The sequence below is a fragment of the Tetrao urogallus genome (genome assembly GCF_951394365.1).
Source record: "Tetrao urogallus genome assembly, chromosome: 1".
NCBI lineage: Eukaryota > Metazoa > Chordata > Aves > Galliformes > Phasianidae > Tetrao > Tetrao urogallus.
Genome location: NC_136813.1, coordinates 130,029,916 through 130,048,193, shown reverse-complemented (window position 1 = coordinate 130,048,193; position 18,278 = coordinate 130,029,916). Strand labels below are relative to the sequence as shown.

The following is an 18,278-nucleotide window of genomic DNA, read 5'->3' as shown; positions in this document are numbered from 1 at the left end:
ACTTCAATGAACTCCCATTTAAACTAAAAGTGGGAAGGAGGCTGGACAGGATAGTCAAGGTTGTCAGTGCTTGAGAGGTAAAGACATTCTGGGGCAACTTTGACCTTTTTTCAATGTACATCCATTGGAGACATCTTGAATTCTTGAAAGCGTGAGAGCCAAGTAAGATTTCAGTTGGAAATACTTTTGACAGCAAGATTGGGTTTTTTTGCATACATGAGATAGTATTTGCTTATATAAAAACTGCTTAATTTATTTGCATGCATTTTTTTCGTGTAATATTTAAGGAGATTTTTTTTTTTCAGTGTTTAATTATTATAAAACATGAACTATTATTAAAAGAGGCTTCTCCTGCAAAATATCTCTGGAATAATAATATAATAATATAATCATAATAAAATAAAAAGGAACCATAAATCAAAGCTAATTTTTGAGTTCATACTTCTCTGTCTAACAACCTTTCTAAAGTAGTGCATTTCACTTGTATTTCTTACAACATAATAAGTCATGAAAGCCAAGGCTTGCAGAACTGAGCTCAGTGATAGGCATTAGAGATCATTCCCTTGCCTAGTGATCTTTGATGAAAACATTTGATGTCTTGATAACTGTATAAGATCATTTGCGAAGAATTGTTACTTAAAATTGTGCGTAGATTTGTGGATGGTGGCTGAGAATCCTGGCTTTTCTCCAGTCTCCAAATGACAATACTTGGGGTGCTGAATTGCTCCAAGTGTTGTGATATAGTTGTGATCAGCAGTTACACAACCTGTATGTCTCTTGTAAGTTCAGGTCATTTCCAGTTCCATAAACCTTTAACATTTATGTATCTATAAGTAAATACCTATTAATAATTCCTAATCAACTCTTCTTAATGAAACTAGGTGACTTCATACAGTCTAATATGACCAGTCTATCTTTAGCAGCAAAGAGAACTAGCTCGTTGTATTAGGACAGCTGTTATCTGTGACTTCTTGTTGCCCTCTCCAAAAGTTAGCTTTTATTTCTTTTACCTTCACTGCTTCTTCAGGAAAGGTTGTAGCATCCTTGTTGCAAGGGACAAGTGGGCTTTTGGGGGCAGCGTTAGTTGCTGGGATGTCTGTGGTCAGTCCTCAACAGGATGGGAATATCCAGTACTACTTCTTGTCTGCAAGCCACCTATTGACCCATGCTATTCCAAATTTTATTTGAATTTAGAAAACAGCATGTAGGCTTTCACTCCAAGGGTCTTATGTTACACTAGTTCTTGGAAGCTTCCCAACTAGTTATCCTTTAAGGAGCACTAAGATTTCAAATATCAAATCTGAGACTTACAGATAGTTGTGCCTTCTAACTGCCTCCTTTTTTTCTCAAGCTGTCTCAAACAGCAAATAATGTTATGGTCATTATATTTTATAATAATACACAGTTGAGGATTTTCTTTGACTGCAGTGCTGTTACCAAGATAGTATATTTTACACTGTGCTCAGGGCTTAAAATGTAAAAATCTTATGTACATTAATGACACACAGCAAGTTGCTTCACAGTTTCCTCCACTTTTTGTGGCCTTTATTGAATTTCAGTATCTTGCAAATTCTCAAATATGTTACATGTGAGAGAAATTCTGCTACAAAGTTTTGGAAAAACAATTGTATCAGCTTGGGCAAGAAAAGGCTTTATTTTCATTGAAATATAAATCTCATTTTACAAAGGTCCAATTGAAAGAAAGGGTTACGCTTTCAGGGCAGTAATGCTTAATATTTAGACATAAATATCTATAATGATTGAAAAGCTGAGTACAATCAGTTGTATAGAGATGTTCAGGTGCTTTTTCATTACAGCACTAGCAAGGAGACCAAAACTCCTGTGTTTGCTTCATACTAAGGAGGACTTAAAGGGAAAATCCAGAGAGAAAAGAGCTTTTGTCTGAAAAAATGAAAGTCATAGCAGATCAAGAAAATGGTGGCAGCAGCAACTGCAGACTAGGTGTTGTGTTGTTTGCCAAGAAGATCAGTAGAGTTTTGCGTGCACCTTCCCAAATGTGTGTGCACCAAAGTATTCTACATATTTCACTTTCACAGTCACAGTGTATGTGATGCAGGTCAGCACTCCGTGCACTTGGAAACTTCCTGTCTCTTCACACTCCCTTTTATACAGTGGCCCTGATGTTAAATTACTGTACCCGTATGTCTGCTAGTGAGGCCTACGGTTCAATTTATACGGTTGCCAGAGTTGTTTAAAAAACTTAATTGAAAAAAAAGCTTTATAATTATAGGGTATGACAGTATTGACCAAAAAAAAAAAAAAAAGCTTGTGCAGTTTACGGTACAATGTGGCATTACTGATTTAGTAAAATAAAAGCTTATACAACCACAGACCATGTTCTTGCTAACATTTGTGTAGGGACTGCATTTACTTAAATTTTTTTCAAAATCCAGACAACTTCTTGTCAGATAATTGTAAGTTACTGCATTTATTTCAGTTATGAGGCATTCTTATCTTAGAAAACAAGCACACAACATAAAAATTGCTGATGTGATTTTTTTGTTACTATTTTTCTGTAATTTAATAATGAAATGCTTCACATAAGTTGAATAAAGCTGGACTGGACTCATCCTACGTATGTTTCCAGTTTAATCTTACCTTCAAACGTCAGTGAAAATAATTAATTTAGAGAGGAGCACTTAATGGCTTTTGTGATTTTTTGCTTTATTCATAGCTTTATTTTGTTATGAAACATGAAAAATGTATACATTTGTCTCTCTTATGAAATATCTCTATGTACTCTGAGTAAATTTGTGATATAAAGAGATTGCCTATGGATTAGATCATCAGACTGAAAATCTTACTTAAGCCTTAGAAAACATATTAGGAGGCAGATATGTGGTATGCCAATCTTCTGAAATGTGTTCTTCAGTTTTACCAAAAGGAACAGTCTTTCTGAATTAAAGATGAAGAGGTTTGTTGGAAGTTATGTCCCGGTTTATGGTTTTGTTTGTGTCCTTTCAGTGAAGTAAAAGTCAGCCTTTGCTTTGATGGTCACATTGAGAATGACTAAATGAGAAGGCCTTAGACTTTAGGACCACATAAATAAAGTATACAGAGAAAGGGCATGAGCAAAGCTTTGAAGTGGTATCTAGCTTTAATTTCAGTGGGAGAAAACCAGATGTGTTTTTAAGAGTTCTGGCCCCTGCTCCATTTTCATGAGAGGGTAGGGAGCTCAACCAAATCATACAACAGAGAGACCCCAATCTGAGTGTCCTCACCTCTGTACTTGGATCTTCCTTGCCACTTCAGAGTGAATTGCTCTGTTCCAATCTAACTCTGTCTAACTCTTCAATTTAATTGCATAGACCTTTCTGTACCAGCTGGATTATATATATTTTTTTCTATTTCTACTGCTATCAACTGAGTTGATTGCCTATCCAAAAAAAAAAAAAAAAAAAAAAAATCAAACAGCCCCAATACATTTAAAGATTACAACAACTTCAAAATGACAAAATTTTGGATCAATTTTTCTGTTTGCTGATTTCACAGTGCTATTGGTACACAGCATTTCTGTGTCAGCAATTCTGTAAAACAAGGCAAAACTAAAACAAACAGTTGGAAAGTGCTGTCCCTGGAGTTGTACGTTATTTTTCTATCTACGGATAGGATAATGTATTTAAATCATCTACTTGAGGACATTTTCAGTCATCCTTGTATCACTTTTGGCCATCAAAAAGATTGCTGTTAACTGTACATGAGTAGATTAAGCAAGATTTCTTAAACACGTTTAGCACTGGTGAAAATAAGTAAAATAGTCTTGTGTCTGTCTTCTGTCTTCTTGAAGAGAGTGTCTTGAGTAATGGAAAGGAGAAAGAAGGAGTGGAGTAAGAAAGCAAATAGTATGAGTCAAATTCAAGGTTGTCGTCATCTTCTAACCTGGACAAATGGATAAATACCTGGACAACCTGGATAAATTCTTTTTCTTTAAGGGTTTGTCCATGTGTCAAAGCTGAGATACTTGCTAAAGCCTGCAGTTGTTCAGAGAAATGATTTTGGAAGAAGAATATAATAAATTCCAGAGAAAAGGAGGTCAGATTTTCCCGTTTGGTTGTCTTGCACTGAGATAACTTGTTCAGAGACATGTTCCATTTTCAGCTATTTCAGTACAGTTGGGATTTTTTTTCTTTTTTCTTTTTTCTTTTTTTTTTTTTTGGTTGGTTGGTTGGTTGGTTGCTTTATTTCAAATGCTTTTACAACTGGCCGCTGTCAGGGCCACTACTGGAATCAAGAACAGAGCATTATTTTGATGCGTGCCAGACCTGTGATGTACCTTGCTTCTCTGTCACATCACCTTCATTCAGTGAAGAAATATATCTGCTCCAGGGAATGCTGCAGTGTTTCAGCATGGGGCACACTTCCTCGAAGTCCCAGCATAACCCAGACACCAAACCACTCTTTCCTTTCTGAGGAAGTAAACATTTTTTTGTTCAGAGAGTGGTGAAGCACATAGAAGCTGTGGATGCCCCATCCCTGGAGACGTTCAAGGCCAGGTTGGATGGGTCCCTGGGCAGCCTGAGCTGCTGGGTGGCAGCCCTGCCTGTAGCATGGGGTTGGAACTAGATGAGCTTTCAGGTCCCTTCCAAGCCAAACCATTCTGTGATCTTAGTCAGCAGTGTTCATTTCTGGAGTTTAATGCTTCTCAGTGGCAAACTTTAATGGTTAATATTGAATCTATGCTCATGAATGCTAATAAAATATACAGGGAATTTATGGTGTGTAGCAGGCCATTAATACAAACTGACTGCGGTTGCTGAAATAGTAAAGGTCAGTCAAATCCTTTGGTATAAGCACAGCTGTTTGTGTATATAGTTACCCTGCTTTCTCAACACATGTTGTTACCAGAAATTGATTGGAGATCTGTGGAATTACCCTCCTTGGAGATCTTCAGAAGCCTCCTGGAGTTCATCCTGAGCAGCCTGCTCTGTGTGCCTTTTCTTGAGCAGGTCGACCAAAAGGTCTCTACCACCCTTAGCTGTTCTGAGAAAGAAAGAAGAACAGAATGTTATATCCATATACAACTTGGAGGTTGTATCCCTGCATCAGCAGAAAATTAACATGCTGTCTTCTGGCTGCCGTTATCCAAGTAAATCACTCTTGGTCACATCATAAAGGCATAGACACAGAAATATGCGGAGTTGAAATTCTGAATTGCAGAGTGGAGTTTGCATAAAATGGAAAATAAAATTTGCAGTAAAAGAAAATATTTTTGCTTTATTTCCCCTGTGACCCATTGACAAGATAATGCAGCTTGGGTGTGGGCCCAGTGTGAAATTTCTTGGACAGCTGTCCAAGCTGAATGTGGTAAAGATTGTGAATATTGAATGGTGGCTTTTAATGAAGTTTTCTGTAGTCTGCAAGATTTAGTTTAAAACAAACGCCTAAAACTACTGTTAGGTAGGAGGGTTATGACAACAATTACCAAGATACTCTATATTTTACACCAGTAGCTTGAGAAGTCTTGTCAAAATATCTGCTAAGTGAATGCTAAAAATGCAACATTTCTGATGAGTAATGAACAAGTTTTAAATTGAATTGTTTAAAGTCTGTTCATCCAGTAAGACATATTAAAGTAATCACACTTCTTTTCAAGCTTACGAAATTTCACTTCCATCTCAGCAGAAGACAAAGAAAAGATTGTTCTGTCTTTGTCTCACCTGCAGAGAAGTGACTGTAAGGATCTTGAAAATGCTTTAAGGAATGTTATACCTCACTGGACATTGTTTCGTGTTTTATGATTTTTCTTGCCTTTTGTTCATATGCAATGTCAGCTTCATTTCTGTACGTCCAAAGTCAGTTTGAGCAGTACAGAAAACCATATTTTGTCCAAAAACAAACTACTGTGTTACTACTGAAGTACTGACTCATTATATGATTTGAGAATAGAAAAAAAAAACAAAACATTGCTAAATAGATTCCTGTTTTTGCATCCTCTCTTCTGTTTATCCTTCTCCTTCTCTTATCTGTTTTCCCTCCTGGCTTTGTATGACCTGCCCATGGGGTTGTTGAATCCTGCCTGTTCCTGTGCAGGCATGTGCCAGGTGCACTCCCACAGCACCTGGGATATGACACCTCTGAGTCACCTGAGTGAATGAAAATTAAGTTTTTGGAACTCAAAAGAAAAGAATTTAAGAAAACCTGGCTCATTTCTTGGGAATATTTTTGAGTTCTCTTCAATATGGGCCATTTTCATTTTAAAGTTGTGGGATCATGACAATAAGGAATGGTACAAACATACTCCTGTGGTCTCCCTCTGTTCCCACTGTAATACATGAGCTTCTGTAATAGCAGCTTCTTTGGAAGCTGAACTGAGAATTCTGCTGAATTTACTGAAAAAATAAAGATTACTTACCAGAATTTGTTAGTTCATTAGCTATGCTCCATAACATGTCTACCCAGCTAGGTGTTTGTAGGTTTATAAAATTCCACTTAATTTCAGCACGGGGAGGCAGAGAGTTTAAAGAATGTAGTTATGTTTCTAATCTTGCACCTTAGGTTTATGCACATTTATCCAAATGTCTGCTGTTCATGGAACAAGTGTGAATATTTTATGGCTTTATTGAATGGAGATAACTTGTAATTAAGTTATGCACCAAAGCTGTAAAATGATTCTGAACAAAAGGCATGTTCAAGAGCTTGGGGAACATTAAGATAGCCTTGTGAAGTCTCCGTTGTTTTAAGAAGCAGGAAGAGCAGAGTGCATAACATTTGCAAGATGAGTTGTGCTTCATAGTTGTGAAAGCTGAAAAGGTTAGGCAAACAGGCAGTAAAAGAGGGAGCTGCTGGGGAAAATGTGGCATTTAGAGCTCCTGTCCTTTTGTGCCTCTTCAGCTATCTTGCAACTAAAGCGCACTTTCTTTGTCCAGGTTTGTTCCCTGTCCACAAATATTTTTAAGGCTGAGCTTGGGGTAAAAAAGGCGTAGTAATATATAAGGTCCTACAGACTGTATCCTGTATTCTTTGCAAAAGTAAATATTTTAAAAGGAATTGTTTTTTCATTATTTACGGTGCTGCTTTCAGTTACTGTTGTTTCACTCTTTGTAGTAAATACTTTTTTGATTATATAAAGTGTTAAAAATACAAGTGAGGTGAGTTTGTTTTTAAATAACTTGAATATACCTGATTAATACACCTTTGTTCTGTGCTCGTTGTCCTTTCCTAGTCTGATTTCAGCTTCTGTGCTTTTTGATCACTGAAGATTTCATGAGCACACCTGCCCTGCTCCACCCCTACATCTGAGGAATGCTGTTCCCAGGGGTTGTTGCAGTTCAGGCCTTGACTTCTCACTGTGTCCTAAGCTGTTGCTGTGCCAGCTGGCAGCTCTGCACTTTCATTCATGCTTGCTCGTGATGTGGCTGGGACTTGTGAGGCCTTGAAACTTGCAGGAAAGCCCCGTTCTGCAGCAGGACCAGCATATAAGAGTCACCCGATAGGCATGTCTTGCAGGCAGTTACAACAGGACTGCTTCTCCCCTTTGCTCCTGTCCCCCCTTGGGCTGGATGGCTCAAGTCAAAACATTTCCTTCGTGAGTGGCAGCAGCTGAGAGCCATTGAATTTCGGCAATTTCTTTCATGTTCTTGGAGCTGCTCCAAGGTCTAGTGATCCAGTGATCTAGCAAAAGCTGCAGCTTAGGAGAACAAGATGCCGTGCCAGATTTGGTGTGTACTGGTGGGAGCAAAGGCCTATGCTGACAGGCTCCCTGATGCTGGGAGGTGCAGTGGAGCAGTGTGCTGGGTTAGTCATCGACTAAAGCAGACCTTGAGCGTGACATAGTTCTGTTCCAATCACTGAATATTAATCTGCATCATCTGAAGATTTTAAATGACTGACTTCATTTTTACTGGTTTGATATACTTGATGTAGTGGCTATATATGGCTGAGTTGGAAAACTAAAAAAAATTTATGCCTAAGAGTTGTTCCTTATCTCCCCTCTACAGTCATAATGAACGAAAAGTAACCTGCAAACATCCGGTAACGGGACAGCCTTCGCAGGACAACTGTATTTTTGTTGTGAATGAACAGTAAGTGGCTACAAAATACGTGTTTTAAAACTGTCTAACATTTAAATAAGCTTCCATGATTGCTAATTGTGATGTTTATTTTTTTTCCAAGTCGAATTACCATGTATATAATTTCATTTGTTTAAACTTATTGAAAATAATGTTAAATACTTGATACTATTTTTTTTAATAGAAAAAAAGCAATAAGAATAATGCAACATGGTTATATAGTAGAAATGTACTCTGTCTAACTGTGTGGATTTCCATTTGTCGCTTCAGATATTCTATAGTATTAGCAAACAATGTATTTATTATGTTGTAATCCAGTAAACTTCCAACAAGGAATCCATTTTTGATTCCTATAGGCACAATCAAGCATGTTTAATTTACTTTGTTTTATCGGATAGTTTTTCTTCTATTGGTTATTTTGTCTGCCTGTTGAGTCCTTTCCCCAGTAATTGCTATCTTTGCATTAATTTTGTGGCTTACACAACAAAATGCAAAGATGATATGCATGATAGTCATACCTGACTTTAAGATGCTATATGTAGCTGGGTGTTAGGTGTCCTATTTACCACCACTGCTGCAACACCTGTTACACTGTGACAACTGTCACAGTGTCAACTGTCAGAACTACAGTATGTGGAATTGCATAAATGTGTGTATTCTGAAAGAGAAGAGATTTAGTCTGGGTCATTAACTCAGAGGGTGGTGAGGCACTGCAACGGCTGCCCAAAAAGCTTGTGGGTACCCCATCTGTGGAGGTGTTCAAGGCCAAGTTAGATGGGGCCCTGGGCAACTTGATCTGGTGAATCGCAGCCCTGCCCATGGCAGAGGTTTTGGAACTGGATGGGCTTTAAGGTCTCTTCCAACCCAAACCATTCTATGATTCTGTGAAGTGAGGCAAAGCCATATGTGGCTTTGGAGAGCATTTCGTCCTATTTCTATATCAAAGTGTTTTTCCTTCCCACCAACAGCATAAGCTAATAAAGAAATCCTATTTTAAACATCTTAAATTCATCTGTGACAGATTTAAGATTAAAACACAGTGCAGGTAACTTTACAATGAAGTGTGAACTGCTTTTAAATTGAAAAAGTAGGACGCAGCTTGTATTAGGCTATGTCTGGGGGTGCTTTTTAATAGCAGTGTGCATACACAGCATGTTCTAGTGCTATTACATATTCTATTTTCAGGACTGCTGCAGCAATGACGTCTGAAGAAAAGAAGGAGAGACCTGTAAGCGTGATATGTGAAGCAACTAACTATAATCTGACATCAGATTATGCTGCTCATCCTATGAGCCCTGTGGGCAGAGTAAGTCTCTATGTCCAAATTAAGTTAAAATGATTCAGTTATATCACAAAGTACTAGGCAGTGTTATGTTAGTATTCCATTTAAAAAGAGAAATGAAGCATATTATCTTTTTTAGGGCACTCAGTTCCTATTACGTTTAATTTGGTAACTGAGGTGTTTGAAACAAATTATCACAGGAGTTGCAAATTTCATCAGATATCTCAGATCATATGACTTGCACACACATTATTTACAGAATTCAACCTTTCTAATCAAGTAAGTGCAAATGAGCAATCTTGAGTAACTGCTCAGATATCTGGTTGTAAGCATTGTTCTGGAAATTGCTGTATACACAAACAATTGACTAGATTTCTTTTGGTAAAATGCAAAGATTCTAATTGTAAATGATGCGGTTACTAACAAGATGGAAGGTGATACTGTGGTAAAATAAAAGGGCAGATGTCATGATTTGCTGACATTGAACCAGAAATCCTGGTATCCTGAGAAAATTTCAAGGAGAAATCCTGGAGATTCCTAAACTACTTTAATTTGCTTCCCACCTTTCCTATTTAACCAGCTGCTCAAAAGGTTGAGGTCAATGTCCAAATATTTATCCAGAGGATGGGTTCAATTATATTTATTTTAACCTCAATTATATTTATTTTAAGCCTCGCTTTATCCAACAAAATTACTGTGTGCATTTTTTCCACTTTTTTTTTTTTCCTGAGCTTTCATGTAAGGAAAATGCACTTGCTACAGAATTAATCATTTCATTAAGTTTTGTCACCAAGATCACAGCTGTGATCAGTGATGACAGGCACAAGCGCCATAACATCTTCTACCAAGCAATCATTTAAAACAAGGGGAAAAATACCATATATTATGGAAAACCCTAATGCTGAGAAATGATTTTTGGCAGATTTATCCATCCTATAAGAGAAAATAATGGAATGTGTTTTTAACTGAACGGATTTCTTAATTTGAAAGAATTGAAATAAGTTGTTTTCCATTTGGTGGAAAAGGAACATTCAAGATTTCTTGAAGTGCATTTTTGAAACACCTTTTTTGCTGTTGTTGTTTTAAATGTAAGTCAAGGATTCTGCATGTCTATAAGACATTAGAAAACTGTTATTTAATGAGAAGAAGCCTCTAGCTTTCAAACTATGCTTTAATCTGTTGTTGCTGGGGGAAAAAAGGAGCTGCAGATAAGTTATAACCAGAAACCAAACTCATAATCTCAAATTCTGTACAGTCATATTTCTATCCATGCAGGAAAGCCATCTTAAAAAGCTGTTAGAATTGTAATAGTGTTATAGATTGTAGTAATAGTTACTCAAAGAATGAATTACAACACAGCCAGCTAAGAAACGCGTTTATTGTATTTTACAAATGTATTTTCATAGTCCCCTTTCAAAAGGATAGTTTAAAATGCTCTCTGGCCTGGTTTGTTTCACTGTGTTCAAGAAATTGAGATTGCTATAGGCCAATTATTGTAGCTTCTTTACATTCTTTCATTAATGACACTTCAACTTCCTTTGAAAACTCCTATTTTTGAAGACTTCTGTGCTACTCTTCATTCCTCTTATCTATCTGTTCTACTTGTTAAATGCATTTAAAATATTAATGATTCATGTGCCTCTATGTGCAATTACTGTACATCAGTTTTCACATGCAATCTTATCTGAATTACTGTAGCACCATTTTAAAAGCTTTGCTTTCAGAATATAAATAATTTGTAACTGTTCCAGAGCTAACATTTAGTCAACCTTTTCTGGTTCTTTAAGGCTAATGGTTTAAATTGCTTTTAATGATGACTAAATAGAAATTTCCTACTGTTGAAATCTAGACGCAACAACTGATTTTCTTCTATGTTTTTATTTTTCATGTCTCCCTCAATACAGAGTAAAATCCTTAGCTGTCTTATCAACATTTGAATATAATGGAGGAGGAGTAAAATATTAGTGAGGAATTAAGTCACAGAACAGCCCATGCCTCCTTTTTTTAGCTATTCTTATTTTCAAAGATAACTCATGATTGTACTGAATATTGGAAGATAATGAGGAATGGAGGTCAAGTTTATACTACAACTAAAATTTCGGGTAGTTGAGTGGTACAGAAGTATGTACTCCCTTTCATGAATGTTTATTGATCCAGAATAGGCATGACGCTTGGATAAGTTTCTTTCTTATAGCAGAAAGACTTCTGAAGTCTTTTGCTGTTCAGAGGTTTGAATGGGGTGAGACAAAAATCAGTCTCAGATAAAAGTCTTACTGCTCTTTCTTTCCCACTAGATAAAGCATGGTAGTCAAAGATTACACTACAGTCCTGGGCAGAGTAGTCTTTTAAGTGCTACTTCTTCCTTGTTGACTTGAACTGTATCTCTAAATTTGAAACCAGCAGACCCATGACTGTGGAAAAGATCTACACAGGCCTGTGGCTGCTAGAGACTTATATATTTCTACCTTTGCTTTTAAAGTGAAGTCTTCCTTTTTTAAGTGCTAAAATTGCTACCTAGACCAATATGGTTACATGGCTACATGCTCTGAAATGAATTTTGGGGCTCAGTTTTTTCATATGTAAATAAAGTAAGGCTTGTTACTGGCCCCTCTCCACATTTCATCTCCCTTGCCCTGATTATCTGCAGAACCATGCTAACAATTTTCTCACCATAAGTGGAATGAAGTCTCTATTACAGCGAGGATGTGTCAAATTGTTTATATATGTATCAGTTTATATGTATTTCATAGAGTCCTCAAGGCACTCCAGCTTTAAATAAGTAGTTTCAGTACATCAGTGCATGTCTGATGGGGAGTCAGTTTAATCAGAAATAGTCATGAGATGCATCCACATTAGCAAATAGCACAGTAAACAGGAGCGACGTGCAGGGCAGTACTGGAGCTTAGGACCAAACATCTGTACTGTGCTTTTGTGGTTTATCTTCAGGCTAGTCCTTATGCATTTACATTTTAGTCTTATCCAAAATAAATAGAGTTTGCTCTAGTAAGCAAACTAAAACACAGTAAGGGGGAATGGTTGGGAGATTATTTTCAAGAGCAACCTCCTAATCCAAGCTAAAGTGCTGAGGCAGAAAACCACTCAGTTCATGGAAGACTGCAATATTGAAAGGCACTGAAATTGCCTGCAAAATACAGAAGGCAGAGCTATGTTGGCTTGTGGTCTGGAGGATAATTTAAGCCTTAAACATAGAAATATATTTTTAGGCAGAAGGAAGAAGAAGATTTAGTATCTCTTTCCTTTGAATTTACATTCAGAAGTTTCTTGAGCCTTGTTTTTAAATAAGTTTAGCATTGATCATTTTTTATGTTAGTTGAAGAGCATTTTTTAGGTATAGTTAGCACTTCTGAAACTGGGGAAGAAGACTCACGTAAATTTGGTGTCCATCAGCAGCTGTGTTCAGAGAAAAGCAGCTGAAACAGTCATTAGGTATGCAGCCCCAGCTACTGAATGAGCTATTGCCCAAAGTTGAAGACTTTTCTGGTGTTTGTTTTCTTCACAGTGGGGAAAGAGTAAATATCACTGATTGGATTTCTCAGCTTCTTTCTCAGTACTGGCACTGTGCAGAGCCCTGTAGGTTCTGATTTTAGAGACATCATAGTTTCTGGGATCATTCCTCAGAATTGATCTAATTATACAAAATGTGACGAAGTTTGTTATTTCTGTTGCCTTCTACATCTTCCACCAAGTGGTCAGTAGCTAGACATGTCATTCATTATTATTCTTTCTTTTTGCTTTCTTCAGAACTGGAGCTATGCAATATGTCCTCTACTTCCAGTGTTGTGGGGTGAAAAGTATTTTAATCCTTCTAATTCTTGATTATTTCTTTTGTTCCTGTTTTTCTTGTTATGTCAGGTTTGTGTGTGAAGGGAATGTGGGATGGACAGGTATGCCAGATGTAAAAGGAGGAGGAGATGGCCTAAGAAGCTTGAAAACTGATAATTAGTTTATATGAACACCTACAATATTTAAATACCCTAAAATAATAATTATCTTTGAGGCTCAGAAATTATGAGCAGATATTCTCATTATGAAATTAATGGTAAAATAATCACAAATCACCAAAAGTGTTCTCCGTATTTGCTAAAATTAGAAATCAATTGTGAAGTTCTATTTAATTAATGGACATTTGTATTCACAGTTGGTAAGATGTGTAATCAACCTACTAAATCTTTGCTCAGAGCTTAGTGAAATTGAAGTCAATTTGTTTTTTGTGTTTTTTTTAATCAGACTTACCTAAGAGAAATCTATTTAAATTATCTGAATTTGCTAGTAGACTTGAAAGACTTATTTTGTTTTCAGAAGCATCTTTAATGTGTTAGCCATGTAACAAGCATAGGAAGTTTCAAACTCTTAAGAGCTTCTGAATGTTCGAGATGCATGAGCATTACAAATTGCTTCTGATCAAAATCTTGGCACTGCTTTTGTGTAATATGGCAATATAGTAGCCATACAGGTTAACTTAGATGTCTGTATGGATGTATGAATGGACTGAGAGATGAGAGGCAGGAAAGCACCCTGCAGAAAGGGATCTGGGGGTTCTTTCTGATGACAAATTGGACATGAGTCAGCAGAGTGCCCTGTCAGCCAAAAGGGCCAACTGGTACCCTGGGGTGCATCATATCCAGCATCAGCACCAGGCAGGGGAGGCTGTTGTCCTGCTCTGCTCTGCACTGTGCGGCCTCATCTCAAGCACCGAGTGCGGGTTTGGGCACCACAACATAAGGAGGATGTAAAAGGGACAGGTTCTGCATCAGTGGGCATGGAGCAGGCTGCCCAGGACAGCAGGCACAGCCCCAAACCTGGGAGCCAGGAGTTGGACTCACTGATCCTTGTGCATCCCCTCCGACTCAGGATATGCTATGATTCTGTGGTGTAGATTTACTTTATATAATGTGCTCTGAAGCGTTAGGACTTCTCTGTGTTTTCCTTTTTTATACCTGCATGTTGTACTTGTGTTCTTAAAAACTTTTGTCCATTTTGCAGTGGTAGAATTTTCCAGATGAAAATATGAAAGATTTTACTTTCATTTTGAATTAGGACTACAATTACTTACTCTGTCTTGCTTTCCAAACAGAGCTGAGTCAAATTTCTCTGTCTCTAAGGGAAATTAAAAGTACTTTGATTGTTCTTATATTCCCTCCTGATTCTTCAAAAAAAGAAAAGAAAAACACAAAATGACCTTGTTTCATTGTGTTGTAGACTTCAGACAAATACGCATAGTTTTTGTAATGTCATTCTTTTTAGACTAAGCTATATTATATCCTTCAGTAAGTGGCATCGTTGACAAAAGCTGCACATTGTTCTTAATTGCAGCTTTCAGTTTGATTTTTAACTCACTGTGGAATTCTCTCCAACATATGTATAATAACAACCATGCAAATCGTTGAGGCATGTTGAATTTTCATAGAGAAACCTCATGCTCTAATTTTCAACAAAAAATGAGTCTGCGTTTAGTTTTTCCATTTGAGCATCTCATTTAGGAACTTTGCATAACCTTATGATCAGTCTCAGCAGTAGAGATGGGGAAGCTGAAGCACAGGATTATACTGTCTAAATTTAAATAGTGGGATTCGAACAGAGCCAAGCACACAACATAGAAAACTTATCTGGGCTTTCCTTCTGCAAAATGGTGTGCTTTGCTGTATCTCATTGCAGGGTCTGTAAGACACCAATCTTATGGAAATTAAAAAATAAACATTCAGTTTATTTAGTTGCAGAGCAAACTTTCTAAATGTAGACTGAAAGGAATTAAATCTGAATTGGCCAAGCATTGCATATTTCTTTTTGCCTTTTTCAATTTGTTTTGTTTTGTCAAGTAAAAGAAGGAAGAAATCATCGATGATCACTGCATAGCTGTAAGGATATAGAAGGTGTGAGCAACTATAGAAATGAGCTCTGGAGATTTGGGACAAAAGGCTCAAAGTAGGCCTTAGTGCAAGCAGGTGAAATACTGCATATTCAAACCATCCAAGAGATTTATAGGGAGGAGGGTCTTCAAGGAGAAAAGGGATTTTTAGAAAGTTGCTGCGTGCGAAAGTGGGAGTCTCAAGAAAAGCCTTTGAAAATTATGTCCTGTTGAAATCTGATTATGTTTTATTCATTAAGTCCTTGTTAGAAGCAGGAAAGATTAGAATTTTCTTGTCCAGGTGACGTAATTTTTTGTAATTGCAGTAGTTCTGTTAGAAAGAACTAAAACTACACCGTGGTAGATTTGCTATCTGCCTGATCAGATAGGTAGATCAGATAGGTATTTGGTTTTGTTCTTCTTTAAATAAATAAATAAAATCTGTAAGTATTTGTCTTGGATTTTGTCTTTGAATTTTCTGCAAAGGAAAAAAACAAATTGCTGAAGCCAACAGAACCATTGTGATTATGTATCTATGAAAGGAATACGGTTTATGTTCTGCAGTCCTCCAGAGAGATGTGTAAGGAAAAGATTTAGGAAAAAAAAATATGAAAATGCATTATGATTTTTCAGCAGCTATTGATATGATGTTTCCTTTAACCTGTTCAATTTAATTTAGACATCACGATCATCAAAGAAGGTTCATAATTTTGGAAAGAGATCAAACTCAATAAAGAGAAATCCTAATGCACCAGTTGTCAGACGTGGCTGGCTCTACAAACAGGTATTCTTCCTCTTCTTATCTTTGGAGTGGGTTTTTTTGTTGGTTGTTTTTGGTTTTGTTTTTTTTTTTTTTTTTATGAGATGTATAATGTACAAAAGCCAATCATTTGGAAGTAAACTAATCTGATGCATTTGATGTTTTCTATTTAGTGGCAGCATACTCAACCTACTGTAGATTCTCCAGTCAGCAATATCAGACTATTTGCATTCTTCTTGCCCTGCAAGAGACAACAAAACCAACTCAGTCATATTTGGTATATGTTTTTAAAATCCACTAAGGATCTGTTTAGAATTTCTGTTTAGAATTTGGCATTTAAACTCTGCCGAGGCACTCTGTATACATATTTTTGAATGTATTTTATAGTTTACTGACCCTTATAGAATAGAATGACTCAGGTAGCTTCCTGGATGCTATTGATGAGTTTTAAAAATCTACTACTAAACAGATAGAAACTTTTATAGTAGCAGAATTTTTTAGTAGTAAGTATACATTAGGTGTAGATTTTTCCCTTGTTTAGATACTCTTGTGGCCTCTGTGCTCTGTGTTACTATTATAGAGTCAATTTCAGTGTAGTATTTTCCTAATGAAGAAAGAGTAGCTTTCACAGAGTTCTTAAGGTTGAAGTGACCTCTTGATCGTCTGCTGCAACTTCCCCTGCTCAAGAAGATTCAGTTATTGCCAGTTTCCAAGAGCTGTGTCCAGTTAGGTTTTTAATCTCCATAGATGGAGACTAAGCAGAACCTATCTGGGCAATCTGTACCAGCATTTGGTCATTCTCACAGTAAGTTAAATAATTAAATAAGCTTTGCTCAGATGTAATTTCACTGCTTTAAATTTGTGCACATTGCCTCTTGTCCTGTCACTGGGCACCACTGAGAAGAGTTTGGCTCCATCTTCTCTTACCCATCAGGTACTGATAAAATTCCCTCTGAACTGCCTTTTCTCTAGACTTAACAGGCTCTGGTTTCTCAGCCTCTCTTCACACAGAGAATGCTTAAATCCCATAATGATCTTTGAGGCCCTTTGCTGTATGCCACTATGTCCACGTCTCTAGACCCAGTGCTGCAGATAAACCTTAGGACTGCTGAGTAGAGAGAGTATCCTCCCTGTATGTCCTGGCATCACTCCTAATGCTGTCCAGGATGCTGTTGTCCTCGTTTGCCACGAGGTTGCCTTGCTGGCTCATGATCATCTTATTGTCCACCAGGACCCCACCAGCTATCTCTGCAGGGCTCATTTGCAGCTGATCAGTCCCAGTGTGTGATGTTGCCTAGTGTTATTCCTCAGCAAATGCAGGGCTTTGCATTTTCCAGTGTTGAACTTCATGAGATTCTTCTCTGCCCAATTTTCCTGCCTGCCGAGGTCCCACTGAATGGCAGTAAAACCATCTGGTATATCAGCCACTCCGCACAGTTTTACCATCTGCAAACTTGCTGCATGTGCAATTTGTTCCAGTGTCTAGGTCGTTAATGAAGAAGTTAAAAAATGTTGGCCGTGGTGTAAATTCCTGGTATACCTCAATAGTAACTGGCCTCATCACCACTGCCAACTGGGCCCAGCGTTTCAGCCAACATTCTGTCCACTTCATTGTCTAGCTGCATGTCATTGGACAGGATTTGTATGTAGGATGGTTTAAATGCTGAAATGTTTGACTGTGTTTTGTAAGAAATGGTTGCTATATGTTTCTCTGTTGTTAATTGAAAAATAATTTACTCGTGAGCTTCAGTAATAGATATTGTCTTCAAAAATCTACAGACAAAAATCTACAGTAGAAATCTCTGCTGACTTCTTTTGGTAATATAATAACTTTCTTAGCATATCCATATACTCACGGAGAACAGTAAGTTTTGTTTGATTCAGGGTGTGTGCTATCTCATTGAATATGCCAATTTTGTGTAATTCTTCTAGTAATTATGACATAATCATAATAATGAGGGGAAAAATAATTTGTAAATTACTGATATAGAAGGGATTTGCTTTTAAGTAGGAAAAAAAATCAAAATATGGGAGCCACATACTCATTTTGTATATTCTTCTGCTATGAGTAAGGAAGGTAGAAAGATCATTCCTGGAATGGGTCATTTTGGGGAGAATTATGCATGTGTCCATGTAGAGACCTGTTGGTGTTTTTGACTGATGGAAGTAGTCTGATTTTTAGCAAGTCCATCTGAAGGCTTGAGGTAATCCTTTACACTGAAGAAGTTTGGGAATTTTCAAATCATAGGCTTGATTTTTATGGCTGGTGTCCTTAGGGCCAGAGTTCCTGTGTTCTAATCCACTGCCGAGTTAGTGACCTTGTCAGTGAGGGGAGGAAGC

General features: G+C 37.2%; 1 protein-coding gene across 3 annotated transcripts in view; it reads left to right on the top strand.

Annotated features, from left to right (window-relative positions):
• PLEKHA5 (pleckstrin homology domain containing A5) overlaps window positions 1-18,278 on the top strand; it is a gene marked incomplete at both ends in the record, with an annotated part of 163,758 nt that overhangs the window by 90,969 nt on the left and 54,511 nt on the right. For all 3 annotated transcript variants that reach the window (XM_079546745.1, XM_079546744.1, XM_079546743.1), the window contains 3 exons: window positions 7,959-8,042; window positions 9,216-9,336; window positions 15,858-15,962. In XM_079546745.1, the coding sequence (XP_079402871.1) occupies window positions 7,959-8,042; window positions 9,216-9,336; window positions 15,858-15,962 (310 nt within the window). The remainder of the gene's footprint in view (window positions 1-7,958; window positions 8,043-9,215; window positions 9,337-15,857; window positions 15,963-18,278) is intronic.